The 24571-nt window shown below is 28.2% G+C and overlaps 1 protein-coding gene across 4 annotated transcripts; it reads right to left on the bottom strand.

The window, feature by feature from the left end:
* Window positions 1-3324: 3324 nt before the first annotated feature.
* LOC140666164 (uncharacterized) lies at window positions 3325-7398 on the bottom strand. Of its 4 annotated transcripts, none has more exons than XM_072893048.1 (8): window positions 7133-7398; window positions 6679-7070; window positions 5867-6412; window positions 5655-5777; window positions 5206-5319; window positions 5013-5051; window positions 4657-4830; window positions 3325-4124 (listed from the first exon to the last, which is right to left on the bottom strand). In XM_072893048.1, exons 2-8 carry the CDS (start codon window positions 6890-6892, stop codon window positions 3946-3948), a joined length of 1389 nt encoding a protein of 462 aa, XP_072749149.1. In that variant the 5' UTR covers window positions 6893-7070; window positions 7133-7398; the 3' UTR covers window positions 3325-3945. The 4 variants fall into 4 exon arrangements, with proteins under 4 accessions (XP_072749149.1, XP_072749150.1, XP_072749148.1 ...); XM_072893049.1 differs by having other exon boundaries at window positions 6679-7036; window positions 7192-7398; XM_072893047.1 differs by having other exon boundaries at window positions 6679-7036; window positions 7133-7397.
* Window positions 7399-24571: the final 17173 nt, after the last annotated feature.

Raw genomic sequence — 24571 nt, 5'->3', positions numbered from 1 at the left:
AGTGCGAATAAAAGGGAAAGAGAAGAAGCAAGAAGGGAAAAAAACTGTGGCTGAATCGAGAATACATAATTATCGAATCTACAGCTTTTGAACGCAGTTGATGAAACATTTACATTGGAGAATTCTAAGATCTTTATCGCAAACAATAGTACGTGAATGCTGAGTTCTTCTTCATTTCTTGACATCTATCACTTATTCGCGTGCTATTTTTTGTTAAATTTGAAACTGACTTTTCTTAGACAAAATTTTAATGAAATATTATTATTATTGTAATTAAAAGATTTTTTACATTAACTATTTGCAAGTATTCTAATTTTTAAAATAAGATTTGATATAAAAAATTTTTTTTATCAATATATCAATAAAAAATCAAATACAAAAGTGTGCAATGAATCTAAATGTTATAATGTAATTGTAAAACTTTAATTGATACTATAATATTTTATTTTTTAATTAATATATTTAATTGATATAATTGTAATTCTAGTTGATATTATACCATGTATATACATTAGTCTTTCTATTATACATACTCTAAATGCACAAAAATCCTAAAAATAGATTTCACATGTAAATAAATGAAAAATTAATGAACCAATGTTATATGTGAGTCTGAATAATCTGATATGACTCAAATAACAAAAAATAGAAAATAGCGATTATTACTTGGAATAATTGCTACTAGAATTTAATGACTTGTTAGTTTTTGGAAGACAAATAAGAAGCCAACGATGATTTCTGAAAACACTGAGGCCAACCGAGAATATCTAAATAACGAATTCTCATTATAGATATACATATCTTGAAATACACGTTGTACAAACAATAAAAACATTTCGTGATATGGAGTTGGACAAAAATGAATATATAGGATTTATAAATTATGAAATAAAAATTTATCAATATATATATATATATAATATATGTTATATAATAAGTAAAAAAAAGGAAAGAGAGAAATAGACATATAATAGATATATATAACATTATATAATATAATATATACATAAATATGTTATTTATATATTTAGATATATACGTATATATATATATATATATATATATATATATATATATATTTATTTATTTATTTATATACATATACTGTGAATTAATGATTTATAATTTATATCTTCCATTACCCCAAAATATCATCGCAAAACAATTTGCATTTAATTTTGGTGAACATAATTTAATTAGTAGTCAACTCTCTGTTTAAAAATAATTTGGCAAATGTATTATGTTGTTTGGCGATAAATTTTGATGATTTGAATTAGTTTCTTCGTATCGTTACTTTGCATTCTTGATTCTAAGAGATTTCGCAACTTTTTCGCGATTTTTGCCATCTCAGAAAGTTGGCTTAACTTTGACTTGGTTTAAATATGCTAGTTTAAGGACGTTTTTGTTTCCACCATGATTTCCTCGCCCACAGTTATAACAAACAAAAGTCCAAACATGATACATGGTCAACTAACAATACGAAATACGAAATTCTATGAAATTATCATACATTGATTTATTTTCTCTTTCTGATCACAGTGATTTTTCTTGCTACTTTCTTCAAACTATTTATCTTTTTCTTGATTTATCGACAAATGCAATTTTTAGTTACCCTGTGTTTCTTCTTGAGAGTATCCGATTGCTTATCGTTTAACTCTGATTGACGATTTCGGTTTATTTCGTTTTTATTTTATCTTTTATCATAAATTGTTAGAAAATACTATTACTTCTAATTTCAATCGTAAATTTTAATTCTGTCTATTAATTTAGTTTATTTATTATGTATTTGTTATTTTTAGAATTCCTAATTTCAGTAACTTAAAATTATTTTTACAAAAATTATTCTAATGTTTACTACTTTGAATTATCTAATATACAGAGTGTACTAAAACCGTATAATTCACCCTTCGATAATTATACAATGGTTTTATATAGGGCATCCTGTGTATTACAGTTGAGGATAAAGACAAAAAATATTAAATATTATTTTGTCACGGACAACATTGAAAATATGTAAGAACACATAAGACGAATAAATATTTTCATTTTACTGCGAAAGTTTATCTTACTTTTATCTTTGAGATTTTTTTTGCATACATATTCTGTGCTACGAAATTTGTAATAATCATATTTTTCTAATAACTCTTTATAATTAAAAATTTTCAATTTTTATTCTTTTTCTCTGAATTTTTCGTTCTTTAACAAAGAATTGTACAACTTTAATTGTAATAATTAAATTAATAAAGAATTATATTTTTAAAGTTTCAATTTAAATTAATGATATATACTTAGATACAATATAAGAAAAAAACCACAAGTTTCATATTACAATTAAGAGTTTTTTTTAAATAATGCTTACATGTGTCGTGAGATTCTTAATAATAAATCTTGAGCACAAAATCTCGCGTTCAGGAGAAAAAACCAATCTTTTTCCTAGTAGAAAAAGTCCAGGAGAAAAAGCCGGCTTTATCCTAGTAAAATTCATGAGAAATAGTCAAACTCATAGAATCAACGATAAACTATAACTACTTTTTTGTAAATTATTCCATTATATATTTCATATAATTTTTTGTAGCAAAACATAGATCATTAAGCATTGCGATAGAAAAAAAATAGGAAAAAATAAAATGTAAAATTTTCTTAATGTGCAAACTTTTTGCTACAAGGACTCAAGAAATAAGAACAATTTATTTATTTTTATATATAATTTATTTCTTCAATTTATTAATTGTGTGATTTATCTTGTTTTTACGGTTAGTGAATGTAAAGTTAGTGATTAATTTTTAAGTAATGTTCTTATAGGTATGATATAAAATAGCAGGTGGTCTTCTTGTGTTGTATGATGTTTAGATAAACTCGCGAGACTTGACAAAGCATTTGACACTTTTTATATTGTGCAATAGCTACTTCGTATTTGTGAGAATGACAAGCGGCGGTCGGCGTCAGATTATTGTCCCGAAGAAAAGAGTAAACATACGGTCCATGCTTACTTACCTTAACATCGGCAATGTGCGTCAAACTATCTATTTTTAGTCTTCTCTGTTTTCAGTTAGAACGTTAAAAAAAAATATGGCAGCGCATGGAGCAGGTGCCGAAATGCCACGAATAGTAACAAGGGGGGCAGAGAAACGATGAATTTAAGAGTCACAATGTACACATTATTTTAATACGCTCAATCGAATGCACCGTACGTGCATTTGTTGTTCCCATTCGAGAATCGTTTGAACTGTATTTATACAGGGAGAGAATTTTATCTTTTACATAAAAGAAACAAGGTATTAATCTAAAAAATAAAAACAATCAGAAATTATCACTCGGTACTTCTAGTGTTAAACATTTAATATATAAGACTATAAAAATAAGATTATAATTAGCAATTAGCTCTTTAAAAATTATAATTTTATATTTTGTACAAATATTATAAATAATAATTAATATAGAAATAATAAATCTAATAATTATGCGTAAATCTAAGAGGACATTCTGAATCCGATATGGAAATATACACTCGACAACAGGAATATTTTAACACAAATTTATGCACAACCGACACACTTATATATTTTGCATATTCATACATAGAAAATATATATGACTTCCGATATGTATAAAAATTCATGCATTAAGACATTCTGTTGCTGAATGTAAATACAAGTCGATTTTGCAAAATCTTTTATATCTTGCCAATTCAGTACAAAGGCCATTTAAATTTGCACTTTTTTTTCTCTCTCTTTCTTTTTCTCACTATGAACTATAAGTATTTATCAAACATAAATTATATAAATAAAATAAACATATGGATTATTATATATATCACTAATAAAATATTTTTTTAAATATTATATTAAAATAAAAATTTGAATTTTTGTCGCATGTGCAATTTTAATTTTATATATTATTTTCTTTGCAATTTTTGTTTCAATGTGAGCTTTGTTCTTATCTTTGCTATTCTGTATAAATCGAAGAATGAGACGAATCACATGTATACTCAGTGTAATCATTACTAGTGTAATAATCACAATCTCTGCAACTACAATCACTCGAATGCGAAAGTAAAGATAAAGGTGACGATGAACTCGATGACTCCTCAGAATATTTGCTAAAATCCAATGACTCGCTACTTTCTGTAAGAGAGAAAAAAAATGAAATGAGATATTAGTATTTGTATGTTCCGGAGATATCGTGAATTTGCAATAGTGTGACTTTGCGTATGCGTATCGAAAATTCCCAGTAGAATCTATTAAATCGTTGGATCGTATAAATTGTCGTGATAAAGATTAATTCTAATAGTATTTGATAGTGTAAAAAATAAAAATGTTTTCTGTTTTTATAAATTAATTTATGACGTACGTATTTAACAATAAGCAGATCGATAAAATTTGGATTTTATTTGCTTGATCTTTTCTATAAGATAGATGCACTTTAAATTCTATCACGGTGTTAAAAAGTGATTCAATATAAATATGTAAATAAATATAAGAATTAATTAATATAATTATATATTAATATATATGATATTAAATAAATAGTTAAAAAAACATAATAATATCATTTTCAATTATTATAATGACACAATTATAATAATATTTATAAATAAAGTATTCGCGCGCGCGCGGTTACAGAATTTGATCTATAAAATTGTAAGAGCCGATTTACCTAAATTAGTTTTGATGCATTCCATTTTCTTCTTGACAATTGATAGTTGACGACTAAGCTTAGCTATAGCGTTTGCTGCATTTTCACACTTTCTACGTTCTCTTCTTTCTTTTGATTGTTCTCTAGCTTTCAATAAATGTTGTACATATTCGCCATATTTTTCCGCGCACTCTTCTGAAAAGTGTAATTATTAATTATTAATCATAATTATTAATTAATATTAGATTGCTGGAAATAGCGTTTAACGATATGCTTGAAATGTAAAAATGTTCTGAATATTCTTTTAATTTTGTTATTCTCCACGTTATTTTTTAATGGCTTGGGAGATATAACGTTTTTAGGCTTTTTTTCCTTACCGTCTTTCTTATTCTTTAATTTATTAGGAATATTCATGTCTGGAAAATATATGTAATTATCATCAAAAATAGAGAAAAAATCGTACAAAGTTAAAATCTTGTTACAAAAGTATTGCTTATGCAAAATGATATTGATTATACAAAATGAAATAATTTGTTGAAGAATTAGATATAATGGAAGCACTTTTCTTACTTTTAATCTTGCATATCTTCTTATCTTTATGTAATTTTGTTTCGACATTTTCTTTTAATACATTTTTGGATTCTTCTATTTTTACATGATTATTTGTATCACTAACTTTTGTACCTAAAAAAAGAAATTATGATTATTACAAAAATAAATTATACAAAATTAATATGACATACAGTTTCAAAAATAATTTACACAAGATAAAAAAATATTATGCATATTTCATTTTTAACTTGATATTTTTTATTTCTTATATTGATTGTTTTTCAGCATTTTATTGTACTTTTTAGATTTGACGCTTTCTTCTACATTATTTTTCAATTTTTCTAACTTTATATTTTTCTGTATTTTACTACTTTACTATAAGAAATTTTTTGTATAAGAAAACATTATTCTCAAAATAATTATAGAAAAAAGTAGGACAAATATTTTAAATACTTTTTTATACTTACGTTCAATTTGTTTGTGCTTTACTTTACTTTTTAATGCATTGCGATTCTTTTTATTACATTCTAAATTGTCCTTAAGTTCTTCTATATCCATAACTTTTTCCTCTTTGACAGGCATATTTTTATCTGAAAAAAACATCATACTTATTAGCAAAAGAAATTAAACAAAATGTTTGCAGAAATTAATAAGAATAGATATAATCGATTTCATTTACCTTCACCTTGACAATTTCCAATTTCTTTTGCATTCTTCTTTAATGTTCTTTTCCTTTGCTTTTTTTCTTCACGTTTGACATATTCCTTCGACTTATTTTTAGAATCTGTCATTTTTTGTTTTTTTTCTTTTACGGCTGGTTTTTTGTCTTTCGCCGTTTCTCCTATTGTTTTAAACAATCTTTTTTTAGGTGTGCTTGTTAGCAGATTTATATCAGTTGTATTTGTTATGTCTTTCTTGTTGATTTTTTTGACTGATTCGTTAACGGTAATCTCTTTGACATTAGGGTTTGAAGTTTCTTGATCTTCTGCTTTCGCACCATCGACACTGTGTTGGGGTTCTCGCAGAGACGTTTCTTCTTCCGTCTTAGACTCTCGCTTTTTTGAAGTTTTCTTTTTTGTCTGAACTTGGGTTTTGGATGAGAGGATATTACTATGCATATTTGAAGAAGTTCCTTCAGAAATTGTTGTTTCCACATCCATAATCGCAGATTTTGCCGGGGATTTTTCCGTCGGTTGTTTCGATTTTTTTTTCGTAGCGCTATGACCTATAAAGAGATAAATATTTTATTAATAGATACATTACAAAGTTTTAAACAATTTCTTACTGCTACTAATTTAACTCAATAATATCTTTATATGTACTTTTAGTCATTATTATAATTTTATTCTTATAAGTTTAATCATACTTTGATAACATTATTATTCGAAGATTAGTTTCAAAATTCGGTCAAAAATTTTATAATAAAATCTATAATAAAAAACGTAAAACGGAATTTTGGTATGTTGTATAAAATCTTCCTGTAGTTCTCACCTGCTTTGGAAATCTTTTGTTGGGTAATCATATCATCAAATTCGTTCAACACATTCTGAATACGAGCGGCATCACTTTTTTCAATTTCCTCCACGTTTTTCCAAGGATTGGATTCTACAATATTATCAATGTAACGATCGATGGAATCATCCGCACCAGCAAATGACAATGCGGATCTTCTTTGCACATTTTTATTTTTTGTGTTATGACTCATATTTGGAAATTAGCACTTTTTATTTTTGTGAAGTATCTTGTGAGAATCAATAATATATCTTTCTTACAATATAGTCAGGAATTGACGTAGCATGTCCTTTATAATATGTCTTTGTGATTACAATTCCGATATGTCAACGGTTGTCTGGCGAGAGATTTCAAACAAAGTTATATACCTACTGTAATTTATATTTTTAGAATTTCAAGAAATCAGGAAATTATAATTTACTAGTATACTTACCTGCATCAAAAATAGATTTTCTTCTTGTTTTTTCGTAGATCGATTTCTTCGTGACTTACCTTATGAACGTATAATAAACGTATTACTTAAATTATTTTAATTTTTTCTATTAAAATATTGGCAATAAATAAAGTAAAATACATATTATATTCTCAAACGCGAAACAACAGCGGAAAAATTTAATTATCACGAGAATTGCGAACCGCACATATATATTAACGTTACATCGAGGATATTCGAGGAATAACTGAATTGTGTTGACATGAATTCAAATCTTCTCAGATTCTTCTCAAAAACAAAAAAAACTATTGTTTTCTTTTATGTCCTTACCTGAAAGTCTAAGGTCTAAATAAGAAAATATCATTATAGTATAAACACAAAAATAACATTATATATACAACTGTGACAATATATAAAATATAATTAAGAAGCTTACATAATTTTTTCGTTATAATATATTATCTAATATATTATATAAACAATATATAATATTAAATCTAATATATATATATATATATATATATATATATTGTATAATGTGTGTACACATACGATTTATTTATCGTTAATATTTTCAAATATTTTTTTATTACTTTAGATTCGTATAATATAAAGTTGAACTTTGACATATATCGTAAAATATTTTTAATGAAATATTTATTATAAATCTGTTGGATTCTTTTACTTTTTAAATTTACTTATTTCATTATAAATTGACATTCAAGAATTATTAAAAATACAAAAGAATAATCTTAAGACAGATTTATTGAAAAATATTTTAGAAACAGAGCCTGTTTTTAATTTGGAATCAATTTTTTTATGACATAAAAAGTTTTGTTTTATCATGAAATAACTTCCTAATAATATGTTTATTTATTTTTTTCCTAATAATATGTTAATTCTTTATAAGAAAACATTCAAATTTGTTGAAGAAGATACTCTTTTAAAGAAGATGTGATATCTCTTAGCTATGACATATATACATTATACGAGATGGTAATTATAAAGCATAGAGCCAACGAGCTGAATATTCGATATACATATTTGCATCACGATCCCAGGTTTGACGTAGCAATCTTTTTACGTTGTAATTTTCTTACGTTGCCGTTATAACTATATCAATATGATAGCACAGACACGCGTAGGTAGAAGAGAACGTCAGAAAAACCGGATTATCGAGCGTGCCCTCTCGATGAGGTAGAATAGAACTCAATGACGTCATCGTGCCAACACGAACGTTTTCTCCTACCCAGCTAGACAGTTTACGGTAGGCTGCGTAATACCTGGTCGATCGAGTGGAGGACTTTATGGCGTCACACAACCCTCGATGAGATCACTGATTGCAAATGATATCACCGTATACTCCCACCACGTCAGTTGTAACGTCATTTACTGTGCGTTCATTCGTTTTAAACATCGAGAAAAATGAAGTCGAGGAAGTCAATATGTTTTATAGGGCACAGATAATTTTTTCTACTATATATCAGTTTATTTTTGACGACGGATAAAACCTCTTGTTACGCTACAATGATAATTTGAGTTATTTTTAATGTATGTGCTAGAAAACGTACTGCATAATAGACATATTCTGAATTCGAATAGATTGTATTCTGAATTTGTGAAAAATAACCAGTTATCTTATTCTTCTACAAAATAAATGTGTAAACATTTAAAATCTAGAATGACATAAATTATTTAGTTAATCGTATAATCGAATACTGTAAATATGAGATATATGTCATTAGAAAAATAAATTTTATAATACGATATTTTAAAAAATATTCAATACACATTTTTTGCGCATTATTTGGGATATCTTACGTAATAAAAATTCTGAGATCAATATTATATTATGCCACTTCAAACAACTAGACATTTCTGGATCGGCAGATAATGATTCTGTGAATCATGATGTACATTGACAGTTGGATTAAATTTGTCAGCCAATTTTCAATAAATAGTCACCTTAGGATGTCGCGAAATTTACTCTCTCGTTTTTAAGATAATATTTACATACGTAAAACTACCAGCGCGACTTGGTATCAATCGGTGTAATTCTACAATTTTGCAAGATTTTCTTACGACTTATAAATAAAGTTATTTTATAATTTTTAAGAATGATTATTATTAATAAACAATTAGCGAACTTTACATGACACTATCGTTATAACTTTGGCAATTTTGCATCTCGGATGACAAAAGAAAAAAAAAGTTTGTTTTTTCACATTTTATTTTTGCACAAATCAATAATTATGAATATGTCAATCTAATGCAATCTTACTAATATCTGACAATTTCTGGAAATAGAATTCTGGGAATAATTTGAAGATGATATTAGATTTCAGTTTAGATCACATAAAGAGATATTTATTAAGGAAAAATACTAATATGCGCATATGTATAAATTTATATTTTATATATAATACTTTAATTTTTTATTTTATTTCATATTTCTGTAGCGTAGAAATCTGTATATAAATTCGTTGATATTATATCCGCTAAATCACAAACTAACTTGCTAATATAATGACTTATACTTAATTACGTTAACTATAATCAAATTGATTTATGCGCGTAGCAACCAAGAAGTAATTATATGTTAAATAGACATGAGATTATTATGGTATATAATTATTGCTATAGTAATATAATAATTTTCGAATTTTTGAATACGCATACATTTTATTGCTATCAAAACGAATTTTTCAAACTCGAAATTCAAATAAATTCTAAATAAACTGGAGATTTCAAATAAACACTTTTACGAAATGTTAATAATGTCGAGAACATTTTTGAAAATTCGAAATCTCGTTACTATGTCACGGCTATATTTGCTCCTGTAGAAACATAGAATTAGATAGATTTTATAAACAATTCACGTGAGAAAGATTACTCACAGTTCTGCAAGTAATAATATCAGTCGTAATCGCTTAATCCAACACACGATTATGAAACAACTGGTTTTTAGATCTTCAATTACGATAAACTTATCTATAATTGCATGTATTCTTTGAAATACAAAAAAGATTGCTTATTATAATTTTTAATATAGTACTTTATATAAACTATATAAAGAGATATCGCATTTCTCTTACTTTTCTATATATCATGAAAATTATATCATACATTTTTATATACATGCTGCATAAAACCAACAATCTGCATGTCGAAATATACGTAAGATTTAAAAAAAATTTTTGTAATTAAAATGTGTTAGTAATTCTTTACATAGTTATCTTTCTACATATCTCGATCAAAAAATTCTCTAAAAAAGACCGTAGTTACGCCATTGCGAATATAAACGGAGGTTATTAAGAGTATTACTTTAACAAAAAGGAAAAAGAAATCTTTCCGAAAGATATCTTGCCCTCAGGGGATCGTGATCGTTAGCTTACTGAAAAAATGTCGATTCAACACGCGGCAAGACCGGTACCCCTCTCACACAGATGTACGTACATCTATATAAAAGTATCGTCGTGCCATTCCCAAGGATAGTTGGATACTGCGCATCGAACGAACATGATAGAGGTAAGAGATGGAAATTCCGAGACAAGCAATATCACGCGTGTGTTTTTCGCGAGTGATGTCAAATTTGCGTGCCGATCGGTTGATTGCGTAATTTACATTCAGAAAAAGTGAAAATTTCCTTATGGTTTCGCTGAAATCGCGATCGCGTAACTTTCTTCAAAAGAAAAACAAAATAATGAGGTTTAATGAAATATGGGAATTACAATAGATTCAAAATTTAAAAAATAAAAACGTAAAAAAGAGTTTACACTGATTACAGAGTTTACACTGATAATTTTACGTGATGAAAGTGCCATCAACATTTATCGTCAACGTGCTAAATTGCCGTTAATCCTTTTGAGATTTAGTTCATTATACTATCAGTGGTACCGTTATATTTCAAAAGTGTTAATATCTTATTGTATACCAGATTAAGCATCTTTTTATTCATTATTCGTCTTTTTTTCAAATTCTTAACAAACAGAATATTTGGAGAAAATAGTTTCTAATATTAAATCGTAATAAGAAGAAAAGAGAGTCAATCAGAGTCGCATCTGCAAATGCAGATGTAGGTGGATAAATTGTCTTAGATTATTTGCGCACCTACACCCACGTTCGAATGATTAGCTTTTTTCTTCTTATTACAAATATTGTTAGAAAGTCAATGTCAAGCCAAGTTATTTAGATCTTTTGCTAATTTTACTTTATTATGGTAACAAAACTTATAATTATATTTCGTGACGTGAATTACGCGAATGATTAATGTAATTGTATGGACAGAGATTCGTTTAATTTTCAATATCGAATTAATTATAAATTTGTCGCTGAAGGCGAAGGCTTCTCATTACTTGTAAAAGGTTAACCATGTTCGAATAAATCGTCAGTAATTAATATCGTCACAAATTCTTGGAAAGACACTTAGAATTGGCCATATTTCAGATGATCAATTGAGAGATATTTGTATAAGATTTTTTAGACTTATATATATATATAAATTTATTATTAGATTAACAAATCAATTTTCTTTAGATATTATTGCAAACGATTTTCTGTAATAAAGCAGAATTAAGATCTCAAATTCGAATGATATTAAATAAATTACAAAAAAGCAGTTTTAAATGCCACTGGACGCAAGACGTAGTCATTTGATTGCGACAATCCGTTCTTGCGATTAGCAATTGGAAAAATTCTTTTATGTCTGCAGTAAAAATAGCTTTGTCCCGTTCGAAGAATTTCTAGTCAATTGCGGGAAAGTGGGTTATCTTTTAACCTGGTCGAGATTTGGGTCAAGCGAAGTGGAGCCTGAGAGTGTCTCTATATGAAATAGTGCAAGGGTGTGGAGAATCCTCACACGTACCTACCTACCCTATCTATGAACGCCGCGTCAAATTGTCGTCATTCGCTTTAAATTTTCATGTTCACGATTTCTCGACGAATTCAATCTTCAAGTGATTTCTCTCAGCAAAACACTACACCATACGATTCTATGTATTTGCGCGATGCAATAGACAGTCAGATATTTGCGACTGCGTCGATTGCTTGTATTTATCTTTGCGTTGATTGTTCACCAACTCTGAATTAATTTCGCGTAAATTCCGCGTTTATATATTAATATAAAATTAGAAAATAAATCTTGCACGAATGATCCTTTAGTGTGTTGAAATTTCCTTTTTTTTGTAGTATGGCCAGGTGAAAATAGTGCAATAATTTAAATTTAGTTGTCGCAATTACATATATTAAAGATTTTAAATAAAGAAGTATTTCAAAATATTTTAATTATAACATAATAAACGTTAACATAATAAATTTAATGTTAAATATCTCGTTAAAGCTCTCATAAACTGAAATTCATTTGATTTTAATTTAAGTGGACAAATATGATTTTATTCGTTAATTATTTTCTATAATTTAATTAACTAACAGTATTTTATTTTGATTATTTGAAAGCCATTGAAATCTTGATATTCAAATAAAGAAAAATTCGAATCGAAGTGTTCAACGAGTCTACTTTTAAGATTGACTGAAGTTTCTGAAATATCTGTCTCAATCAACTTGATTGGTTGGTTACAAATTGCGTGTTTATACTTATAATCGTCTTCTATGTACAAATCAAAATCTCACGTAACTCGATGCAATCACACTGCATTCAAGTACTTTTTATGCAGTTTCTGATACTATTCCTTGGCGTTTACGGAGCACTGGCGGCTCCTCATGCGCCCCACGTGAATCACGATCTTCATCTGGATAATAATGCGGAAGTGGTCGACGGACAGCTCCCCGGTACGGAGAACCTCAACGAGAAAGCGCTTCCGATATCTCGTTTATTCGTCACGGAATCGAATAATCTACCGGCGAGGAATAATCTGGCGGAAAGATCTCAGGTTCCTCGAAAACTTCCCGGGACGGGAAATCTGGCGGAAAAACGAATTCCCGATGTCGTTCTGAAAAGATGGCAGCTGTTTGATGTCGACTAAAGAAAAGAAAATCTTCTACTGAAAGTTGTAATAGCTTATTCGATAACGTTTAAATATATTTTACTGATATTTGAATAAGTCCTGGATAAATATTTTTATTAAATGCATTTGAAAAAGTATTTTTCTACATCTAAAATGTTTTTTTTTTTTTTTGTAGAAAGAAAGAAAGAATTTTTCTGAAAATTGATCATCATATGACGATTATAATGTGATGTTTATAATAATATATATAGATCATATTAATAACGTAGAAAGTACAAATGATCAAAAATTATACAAATCATCGAAATCATGAGTTAATAAATTGTATTAATTATATGACTTATTGTAACGTAAAATAATTTTTATATTATAAAATTGACATGAATTAATCAATTACGTTTGGGAAAGCATAATCTGTTAAAATAATTACGATATCATTTCCCTGTGAAAAATGTATGTATGTATTATATAATTACATTGATAAATTATTGTTATTAATCTATTTGTGTTATATATTTATTAGGATATTTATTAGAAAATAACTTCGGATTATTACATGATAATTTCTAGCGATTCGTAAGTGGATAAATTCTGAGGAAAAAATATGCAATTTGCATTTTTGCCTCTTGTATTGCATCCATTATTTATTCATGAAATTACTATTATTAATTACACTACAGTAGCAATTGTACAGTCAACGTCAGGTATACTTTAACGCATGAATTTATGCATATCGATATGCATATGCATTTTCCATATATGGATATGTAAAAATATACAAGTGTGTCAATATGTGCGAATTCGTGTGTTAAGGCATACCTGACACCGAGCGTACAGACAAAAAAATGGTTTTATGTTTAGTTTGAGAAAAACTAGAGAAATGCATTTTAAATAAAAAATAAATTAGTAACGTAAAGGCTGTATAAAATTATAAGTATAAAATATTTGGCATTGAGAGCAATGATATTTGAATATACAAAGGTAACTTATGATAAAATTGAGTTTTGTAGTAACATCGCATCTATTTATAAATTAAAATTATTGAATTTAAAGTTATAATATCGTGTTAATAATTCTGGCGAACGTTTCGATCAGATTTTTCTGATCCTATTCAGCGCATAAATGAAGTTAGTAAATGATAAACTATGTTAAAATAATTTACAATATTTATCGCATAGTGTTATATTGTAAAAATGTTTGACTTGCGTGTGGAAGAATCTATGGTGCGTTAGTGACTCCTTATGGCTTGTTGACAATAGTACGCACTTCTCTGGTTCATTGGCCAGTAGTTGTGCCCATGGTCAGTTATAATGTTAAAACGAATATAGTCGTAGTCGAATATGTAAAATATTTATAATATATTATAAAATTGTGTCGTCTACTGAGTCAAAATTTGAATCAGAAAAATCTGATCGAAACGTTCGCTAGAATTGTTAACACGATATTATAACTTTAAATTTAATAATTTTATGTAATTTATAAATAGATGCGATGTTACTACAAAACTCAATCTTGTCATAAGTTACCTTTGTATATTCAAATATCATTGCTCTAATGCCAAATATTTTATACTTATTATTAAATAAAAAATATGTATAATTATGCAATCTGTTGTTCCCTCTTTTGTATGTACTTTGTACTATTTTGCTAATATCATTAGAATCATCAGTCGAATTGTAAAGTAGAATTTATCTATTAGACCAACATCTAGATATTATACAATTTTAGATAAAATAAATAAGTTGTTTTTCTCATAAACGAAAAAGGCAACAAAAATAAATAACAGTATTAAATTTTGATTTTATTGGATCAATAATCTGCTTTCTATCTTGTTTTCGAAAAATCGTTGCCATATGCTATGCTCTTGACATCGCGTCGCATATGTAACATTTGTCGGTAAAGATGAAAATATTAAAAAAAACGTGTATTTATATCGTAATTAAATTGAAATTAAAAGTGCAGTAGTAACGCGATTGTGTTTAGTTTATATTTTTGTTATTTATATTATAAATCCAAGATATCAACAGTAAGTAACAATATAATAAATCCAAGATATCAACAGTCAATATCAGCAGTCAGTATACACGGTTTTGTATACTGACTTATTCTAATTATGGTGAAAATGCCGACAGGAGTTGTATTGATTTAAACTTGTTTTCTACTCTATTCGAAAGATAACGCCACGGATAAAATTTAGCGGATTAAATATATAATAACGTATTTCAAATAAAGATAGAGAGAAAGAGAGAGAGAGAGAGAGAGAGAGAGAGAGAGAGAGAAAGAGAGAAAGAGAGAGAGAGAGTAATCAAAAATAAAGTTTAAAGAGGATAAAAACGTATAATTACAAATTTATACAAAAAGAGAGAAATATCAAATTACAGTATATTTTCTTGTATTAATCTCAATGTGAAGAAAAGATAAAATATAGACAAGTATTAATTACAAATTATTTACTTTTATATATTTTTATACAGATATAAAAAAAACATACATATAAATATAAAGATTTCAAATTTGTGTTAAAATAAAAGATGGAAGCACATCAAATATTTTTCATAGAAAATAAATTATAATTATTTATTAACAAATTACAATTAATTGTTCATTACACTAATTGGATACTATTACACTTTGAGAGATTTTTTTATTTTGAGTATTTATCTAGATATAATTATTTTTTGTACACAATTAGACTGTTTCATTTGTCCAATTAGGGATTTCGTTTTCCTTTTATTAATTGTTTTGCGAAAAAAAGAGTATACTCCTTTATATATATATATATATATACGATTCAATATGCTACCTTATTGTAAGATTGACGTACCATCCTTCAGCTACTACTATTTCGTACTTGTTGGACATTATTCCGTCGGCGAATAGCACCAAGTCATGGCAGTCCCTCGTACGTGTTGGAACTTTAATCCGGTCGGCGTTTGGATTTAATACACGCAACCGATTAACAGCGAGATTACACAGGGCTCTACGTGCAGTCGTCGAGCTTATGGTAGCTTTAAACTAAAATTAGCTAAACTTTGCGTATCTTCGATATTGCGCCTTATTCTAGTAACGCCTCGTGTTGATCGTTAAGCATGAGCATAATAGGATTTTCATCTCTCTTAAAAAACTTGACTTAACCAAGTATATCTATCTGCAATCACTATAAATACAAATAAAAATCAAACTCTACTCTTCTTTAATAACAGAACTATATTATTGAAAAACTCAAGTATTTTTTTTATATCAGATATATTTTCAGCTTTTAATTTATTAAAAATTGTAAATTATTTATGATTTTTATTTAAAATAGTTCTTATAAAATTTTGATCTATATATTTTAATATTATTAACTTTTTCTCTCTTATTCGAACAAAGTATAAAATATAAGATATAAATGAGGATTATATAAATTATAAAAATTCTTAAAATATTTTTGACTTGGAACAGCTGAAACTGTGATATTATCTTTAAAGTACATAAAAATACTTTTATTCTAATTTCTCCTATTACTACAACTATTTCGGTTAAGCATGTGATTTCGTAGTAACATCGCATCGAAGATTGGTAAACCAGCTTCGTGACGCTTATTTCCTCTTCATGCATGCGCTATTACGTATCATTACGGCGCGACATCTTCACGAAGTGTGAAATCTAATATTCATGCCAAGTTGTTGCTTGGGGCGCGTGCTCATGTCATCTCTCTCGTTCGTGTCTGTATATGTATAGTACATCGATACGTCCCGACTTGATCATATACGCCACGCAGGCCAAAGAGAGGGAGAGAGAGAGAAAAGACTCGAGTAAGCGTTTGCTCCTATACGGCCGCTAATCTTAACGGAAGGGGATAGTGTTTGCGCGAGGTAGGTAGGTAGGTTAGGGGTTGCGCCGGCGAGTTACGGTTTCAGGGGTGAGTCAAAGACACCGACCGCGTCGGTGCAACGCTCTCTGGTCATGTGGGTTAACCGGCTTCTAACTTTGACCGATGTCGACCGACGTCGACCTGCGCTCGAAATCGGTCGATTAAAGCCAACGCATACACGCAAAATTTGGACGATGCAGTGATTCTACTCAAATACTAGTAACTCGAGCAGATATCGGCTACAGAGACTCAAAGAATATCAGCTAACAGTATTCGCCAGAAATCGAACGATTCCAACCCTCTTCTTATGTTACAGTTTTAGTGTATTATATTAAATAAAATGATAGAAAGTATAAAGTACACAATATAAAGAAAATATAAAATAGGAATAATAACACATACGAAGCAAAAATAGATTATATATTCATATTTAGATAACAATATCTAGAGTGGATTTTTACAAATTATATACGCATGGTTTGCTTTTGCTCTGCACATTTTAAGCAATAGATTTATTTCTCTTGTGAAGGAGTTAACGACGCGTCCATTTATCGGAGGAAACACCAAAAAAGCACTACGATTTACCATACTCCCTTTTAATATATTGGATTGCGATTCGGTAGAGTTTATAGTGCTACGATTTCGATGAACTTACTACCTATGTATCGTTGCACCAAAGCGAAGTTGACTTCTCGAACGGCAAAGCGAGCACAGAAAGTGCATTATAGTATTTTTTTATTATATGTTTTTTTTCCTTTTATACAATCTTTATCAATTAATGTCTTTTTGATGTAATTATACTATTAATTATTTTTTAGTTAACGTTTACGTAAAAATCGGTATACAAAGAATCAAATAGAAAAGAATCTCCAATGCAGAGCTCCCTAAAGCTGCATGTTTAAAATGGTGCATACGTTTTAGCGAAATAGTCTCCACAGTACAAAGTCATAACATTTTAAGTTGTACACGGGCACGTGAGGAGACTCATTAATGGAAAATGTTACGGAGTAACTAGGTAAACGCACGTGTTGTATATGTTTATGCGCAATATCGTTAGGAATAAATTCCGTGAGCGCATTTATGTAAACATGCGTCGCATATTTATAAGTGTATTTTATAAAAAAGTTGACATTAAGAAAATTTAATATTGTAGATTATCTGCTGATTCTTTGAAAACTGTTAGTGATTTGAAGATTTTTGTCGTCCTCTTGATTTTCATGCAAAAAACAGTTTGCATGATCTACTAAAAAGTATGACAAGATTTAAAATAACAAATATTAAATATTATACAACACATTTATTTAAAACATATTTATATTTAAAAGCTTATTAGAAAATTTACATATTTATTTAAAATTTTGAATTTTTTAATGTATGATTAAGTTTTAATGCGTGATAAGTGGTTAAATTTAATGTGTGATTAAATTTTCGACAAATTTCAAACTTTTTCTATGTTAGATAAATTAACCTTTAATCTACAATTTAACAAAATTGAGATATTTGCCTCGTGATATCGGTGCTCTTGTCATCTCCGTTTAGTTTTTACTTTCTCTCTTTTTTCTTTCTTCATTCTTTATAAAGTAATTTCATCTTCCCGCAGGGAAATGTAGTACGTTTACTTTGAAAAAATTATTAGTATAAATACTGGAAAAATGTATATAATAATATATCTACAAAATTAAAACAAAATTAATATATCTAAAATAAAAGATTTAATTTATTACGATTTTTAGATTTATTTAAACGTGACATTTATATATATATATATATATATAGAATTTAATTTGATTTTATTACAAAATGTTCACTGTATTCTTTGCGTTGGAACGATGTGTCTTAAATATAAAAGATCAGGCTATTCCTTTTAAGCATAATATTACGTCATGATAACATGTATGCGGTTAAAAAAAAAACGTTCCGAGAATATTCAATACTTATATCTTGCGATAAGTAAATAAATGATGATCAAGAGTTATATGTACATATATGGTTATTTATATATGCACATGCACGGGCAGAGTGAGAAAGCCACGATCGTGCTTAAACGATAGGATCCATCGCTTTGTTTACCGGCTAAATATTGACGTTTATCGAGCAAGAAGGGTGGATAAATTCCTGGTTGATTGCTTCTTTAAATATAAAAGTTTGAAAAAAAGTTACTGGACCGTAAAAAATACTATTTTCGAAATGATCTGAAATTGTTTCGACACGTTGTGTTGAAAAACTACGATTCTCGAATTCGTTTACATCAAAGCTTGTACAAGTCCATTTTTCGGTGCAGTTGTTAGTAATCTTCAAATCCGATATTTTTTCACAAGAGATTTACATGCATATATACAAATAAATATATATTATTAAACAAGCAAAAAATATTTCAAAGTTATTTTAATTTTTATTTTGTTTCAAAATAATTGATAACATCAAAATTATATTTTATTTTACAAAATCAATAACTAGAAAATTTTTGTCACTCGATACTTTAATCATTTTTTGTTATAAATAAAATCAACTTTAAAACATAATAAATTAAAATAATTTTTGCACTATAGAATTAAGATGTAAGAAATTATATGTTAACTTTTACTTAAGCTTTTATCTTGTCTAAAGTCATATAACAAATATCCTAATGCACTTTAAAAGCGAACTCCTCCTTTGAATTGTAAAAATGTATACTTATCGTCTTTAACTTTTACGATTCGGTTCTTTGAAGTGTTAGGAAGTTGAACAGTCAAGAACGGGAACTCGAAAGGGATTCTATTTTCCATCAGAACCGGAATTGTCGTTACTTGAGATGAACAAGGGACGTAAAGTGTCTTTGCATTTGATTCGTAGTTAGAATGGCGATTGCCTTCGTCAAAGCGCCACTGCAGTTGGCTATTGTTTCTCGAAACATGTTGCTTCGAAAAGGGCATTTCGACGAGGTGTAACTTCGCAAGATCCATTGGGGATAGTGTAATACTTGGACCAGATCATATCGGATATCCCGTTAGAGAGTTTGCGGTGATACACAATGTGTACCTTGATTGAATAGTCCTAAACAATTAAAGCCACTCAAAATCGAGAGAAAAGTAGAATATTTTTGGTAGACTGTGCATTTAGTTCTTAATATATCACGCTGCGATTTATGAAAAAGAGCTATATTTGCTGAAAATTACAATTATAATTTTAAACACATATAAATTATAAAAATTAAAACTAAAACACATAGAGTAATTGTTCATATTATTGTACCTGTACCAATCAGGTTGATTTTATATTTAAATAAGCCATAAAAAACCTAGCACAAATAGTGTAAAATATTTTCTTTTTTGTATTATATATGTACATTAATAGTTTAACTTAATTTAAAAAATATTTTTTCTATTTATTTGTGCTAGTTTTTTTATCACTTATTTAAATACAAAAATATACTAATAGGTAAAGGCAGAATAATAAGGAATATTACTCTAATATATCGAAATAAATATTAAAAGAAATAAAACAAATTAAATGTCACTTTTGACAGTTAAAATGTAAGGTTGTTATATCTTTGTATTGCATAAAGTTTGTTTATTAAATTCATCAACGTGTTAAATCTGCTTGTGTAATAAGTTAAAACTAGTAACCATTTTGACGATTAAATTTGTGATGTAATTTCATCTGTGAGCATTGTAAAATTGTAGATAACGAGCGTAACAAGGAATTAGAAAGTTTTTCAATCCTCACTTTTCAACACTAAGAGCTCAGCTTATGTTCTTTGACGACTTCGTTGATCTAGCTCATGTTTGTCATGAAATCGGAAGCGAGCGAATCTGACAGAAAGAAGAAACTTTGGCAAATTTCAGACGAATAGATCCTCGTACTGTAAGCGAAAGTTATCCGCGCGATGTTAATGTGTCTAACTAGCTCGCTTCTCTCGTCATCTACGCACTTGCGTCTTCTTCCTCTCTCGCTGCATAACAGCATCCTTTGCCATCTTTGAAACCGGGAAACTAGCTTTGCATATTATGCGAACGAATAACATACATGTTGCATAATTGGACCATATAACACGTTTTCATTTCAACCAATGCAGTATCATAAAAAATAAAAATAATGCTACATATGTATATGTAAATCATATCTCTATATACATAAATATAGTTTTGAAAATATAAAGTTAAAGATGCGCATTACAAATAAAGTTACTTTATTCAAAGAGAACTTTTGTAAAAATTTTATTTGAATATAGATGTCCGGATATCAGAGTACGCAGTTAAAGATTAAAAAAGAGCTTTTAGGATTTGTATCTTTTTGTTAATTTACATAGACACTGATAAGTTTCGTAATCACGAAAAAATAATCAGAGAATGATGAGCGTGGCGTATCTAGTCTCCTTTTTGTTCCTTTTTGCTCTTAGTAGGATATTATTTTCAAGTAACTTTTATACAAAATATTTCAATAAACTTGGATAATGATACTGAAATAAAGTTCTGACAAATTTCCAAATGCTTGATTAAAATGTAAAGAATTCCTAATTAATTATACTTACAAAAGTTATTTTATTACATTATTGAAAAAAATTAGTTTTCTCTTAAATTGTATTATAATGGATCCATCATTTTACATTTATTTTTTTTTTTAATAAAAACATTTATATTGCTTAATTAACTTCTTTTAAGTAAAAATTAATATTAGATAAAGAATATGTATAAAATTTATGTAAACTTAAAATTTATTATATTTTTTTAAATTTTCAATTACATGTATCTTGAAATGTAATAAAGTATTGTAAATTGTATAAGAGAACAATTATCTTAATTTTAAGATTATTGTGTAGTCGCGTTCGTTTCTTTCTAGTTAGCAACTCTTTTCTGCGTACATTTATCTTGTCTTTAAGGTTTTTCAAGATACTCAGATATGCAAAACATTCGAAATAAAGCAGCATGTATAAGGACTATCCAATTGGCAGTAGTATAATTTGTACAATGATAGGGGATTGGGATGAGGAAAAGGGGCTCGGTGTTCTGGACCGCGCAGAAAGAAGTACCTCGTAAAAATTGTAATAAAACGGTCGTTAACTGTGCAGAGCCCATAATGGACTGATATTTGCGTTACCCTGTAATGTTCGCCTGGCCGGTTTCCACACTTCACAGAAAAATATCATTATAACCGTAGTTGTCTCCTATCGTATCACAACCGTGTTAGAAGTTGTTATGATTGAGATGTACTTTAGGAACAATCTAAATTATAATTTAGAATTTAAAATTTTAATTATAAGTTTTAATTTACTTTAATTAACTATATTAAGTTTTTCGTTGACTTTCTCATTTATTTTTCTGGTGTACATGAAGTTGTCTTTCTCTCTTGTAAATATTTTCTTGTAGATATAATTCCAAATATTTTCCAATTCTGTTAAATATGTTCAATACACTTATATATTGCATATGTATTAATATCACGTGCGTAACATTATCCCGATGCAATGACCTGAAAATGGAAAGCACGCTGTGAAAATGCGCTTAACCCAATTATTTTAATCCTATATCCGATTACGTGGAATTAATTGTGCTATGTATGACGAAGACAGAATTTGGAGCAGAGTAATTTTATGTCGCAAATTTAGCGTTTTGTCCGTTTGTGATATTTCTTCGGTGTTTACTAGACGCAATATACGTTTCGAAGTATAAACGAAAAATACATTTCTATTGGATCCAAGCCGTCAAAAATAAGGCATCGTAAAAGCCACGATAAAACTGTCATCTCCGTTACGAGCTAGAGTGGTCAAAAAATAGTTCATATTTATTATCGTCTTGCCGGTTTTAAAATACATTTACCGTTTTCTGAAATTTGTGTAATGACATTTTCTCTACATTCAACCTTAATATTTAGTCCGAAAAAGTTATTTCTTGTTATATATATAATAGTTATTTCTTCCATTGCATTAACCTGTAACACGTAAAATATAGACAGCACTTTATCTCAATATAGTGAATTTGTAATTCAGTAATTCAATAATTTCAGAGTAACTTTATCCTCAAAATTAAATTATTAAAAAACATTGAAATATTTTGAGAAAAAAAAAGAAAGAGAGAGAAAGGAAAAGAGAAAGAGAGAGAGAAAGAAAGGAAGAGAGAGAGAGAGAGAAAGGAAAAGAGAGAGAGAGAGAGTAAAAATATTAGGAGATACATACATAGTCGATCTCTTCTTCCACGTTTTGCGTAGAAATAATTGACAGGACCTTGCATTTGTGGATTGAGTACGTCCATGTCGAAAGGGAGGCGTCGTAAAAACTGTAGTAAAATTGTCGTTACCGTGGCAGGACAGGATAAATGGCAAGTTCTATCATGAGAGCTAAGTCGCTATACTCGTCTTGCTAGATAGCCAAATGACAATTTTATATTTCGTGCAAAATACGTGTTTGGTTTTTCTGTGAAGTTGTCACCCCATTTTTTTTAAATTTTTATATTTAATTGATAGAAGTCTGGTTTTCTTTCCTATAAAAAAATTGTAAATATTATTAAAAGTATATATTATTAAATATATTATTTGTTATATATATATAGGTTATATTTAAATGTATGTTTTCCCATTACAGAGGATAAACGAATCTATCTCGGAATATTTTGATTTTTCTCGCGTTAACTGCCATATAAATGTCGGATTTTAAATTTTTAATGTCGAATATAGAAAGCTATCTGTATAATCTCTTTGTTGCCACTTTAAAATACAATGTTATACGTAACAGCTATTCTGAAATGAATTTGCTTACTTTATTTAAATTAGAAAAAATTAGAACATATGTATTTTTAAAGTGAATTTTTAAAAAATCACAGTAGTAAAAAATATATTTCTTTAAATAATTCAATAATATTTATTATCATTGAGATATTTATTAAACATCATGTTTTATTAAAATATATGAAAGCTTTTTATTCCACAAATGGAAATTTTTGCATGCGGTGGTTTTTGCGAGATAATTGCTTGGTACATTTTTGCTGCATTTTAGTGTAATCGTTTATTACGGTGTCAGCAATATATATCATTTTCGTGGGCGATAAAAAGCAATTGCAGTCTATTATAATCGTTCCTACATTGGCATACGTTTTATTGTGCAACAAAAGTGGCGGAAACAATTGGTTTTTGGTGTCACAAAATGCGTGCTATAATAATACTGCCACGATAGCCACGGTGTCGCATGTTCGTCGTAACATTGACGCAATGAATCCGATTATGCTATTACCGCTACATTAAACATGCTGTACTTGGTATTTTCATGAATCCCAATCTCCCGTATGTGAAACGAACACATACGTATACGATATTCGCACAACGGAAGGGAAAGAGAATCATATCCGTATCGCGAATTTCTACCAAATGCGACTACGTCAAGTTTTACGTTTTATTCATCTAATGCAGTGAATGCCGTCTAAATGCAGACACAAAATGAAAATCAAACGGTAACATTCAGCGTTAAATGTGCTGTGAGAACACAGCTTATTGTATTCGTATAAAAGGTAATATACTTTGGCAGGAAGCATATTATGCTGAAAAGACGTTTTTGGCACAGAGCGTGCAAGATAATAATACTAAACTGTAAAGATTAGCATTGAGAAATTTTTAACATTTTCTCATTTGTTTTATATACTAATATCTATTTAA

Source organism: Anoplolepis gracilipes, chromosome 5 (assembly GCF_047496725.1).
Source record: "Anoplolepis gracilipes chromosome 5, ASM4749672v1, whole genome shotgun sequence".
In the NCBI taxonomy this organism is placed as follows: Eukaryota; Metazoa; Arthropoda; class Insecta; order Hymenoptera; family Formicidae; genus Anoplolepis; species Anoplolepis gracilipes.
This window is presented reverse-complemented; position numbering and strand designations above follow the sequence as displayed.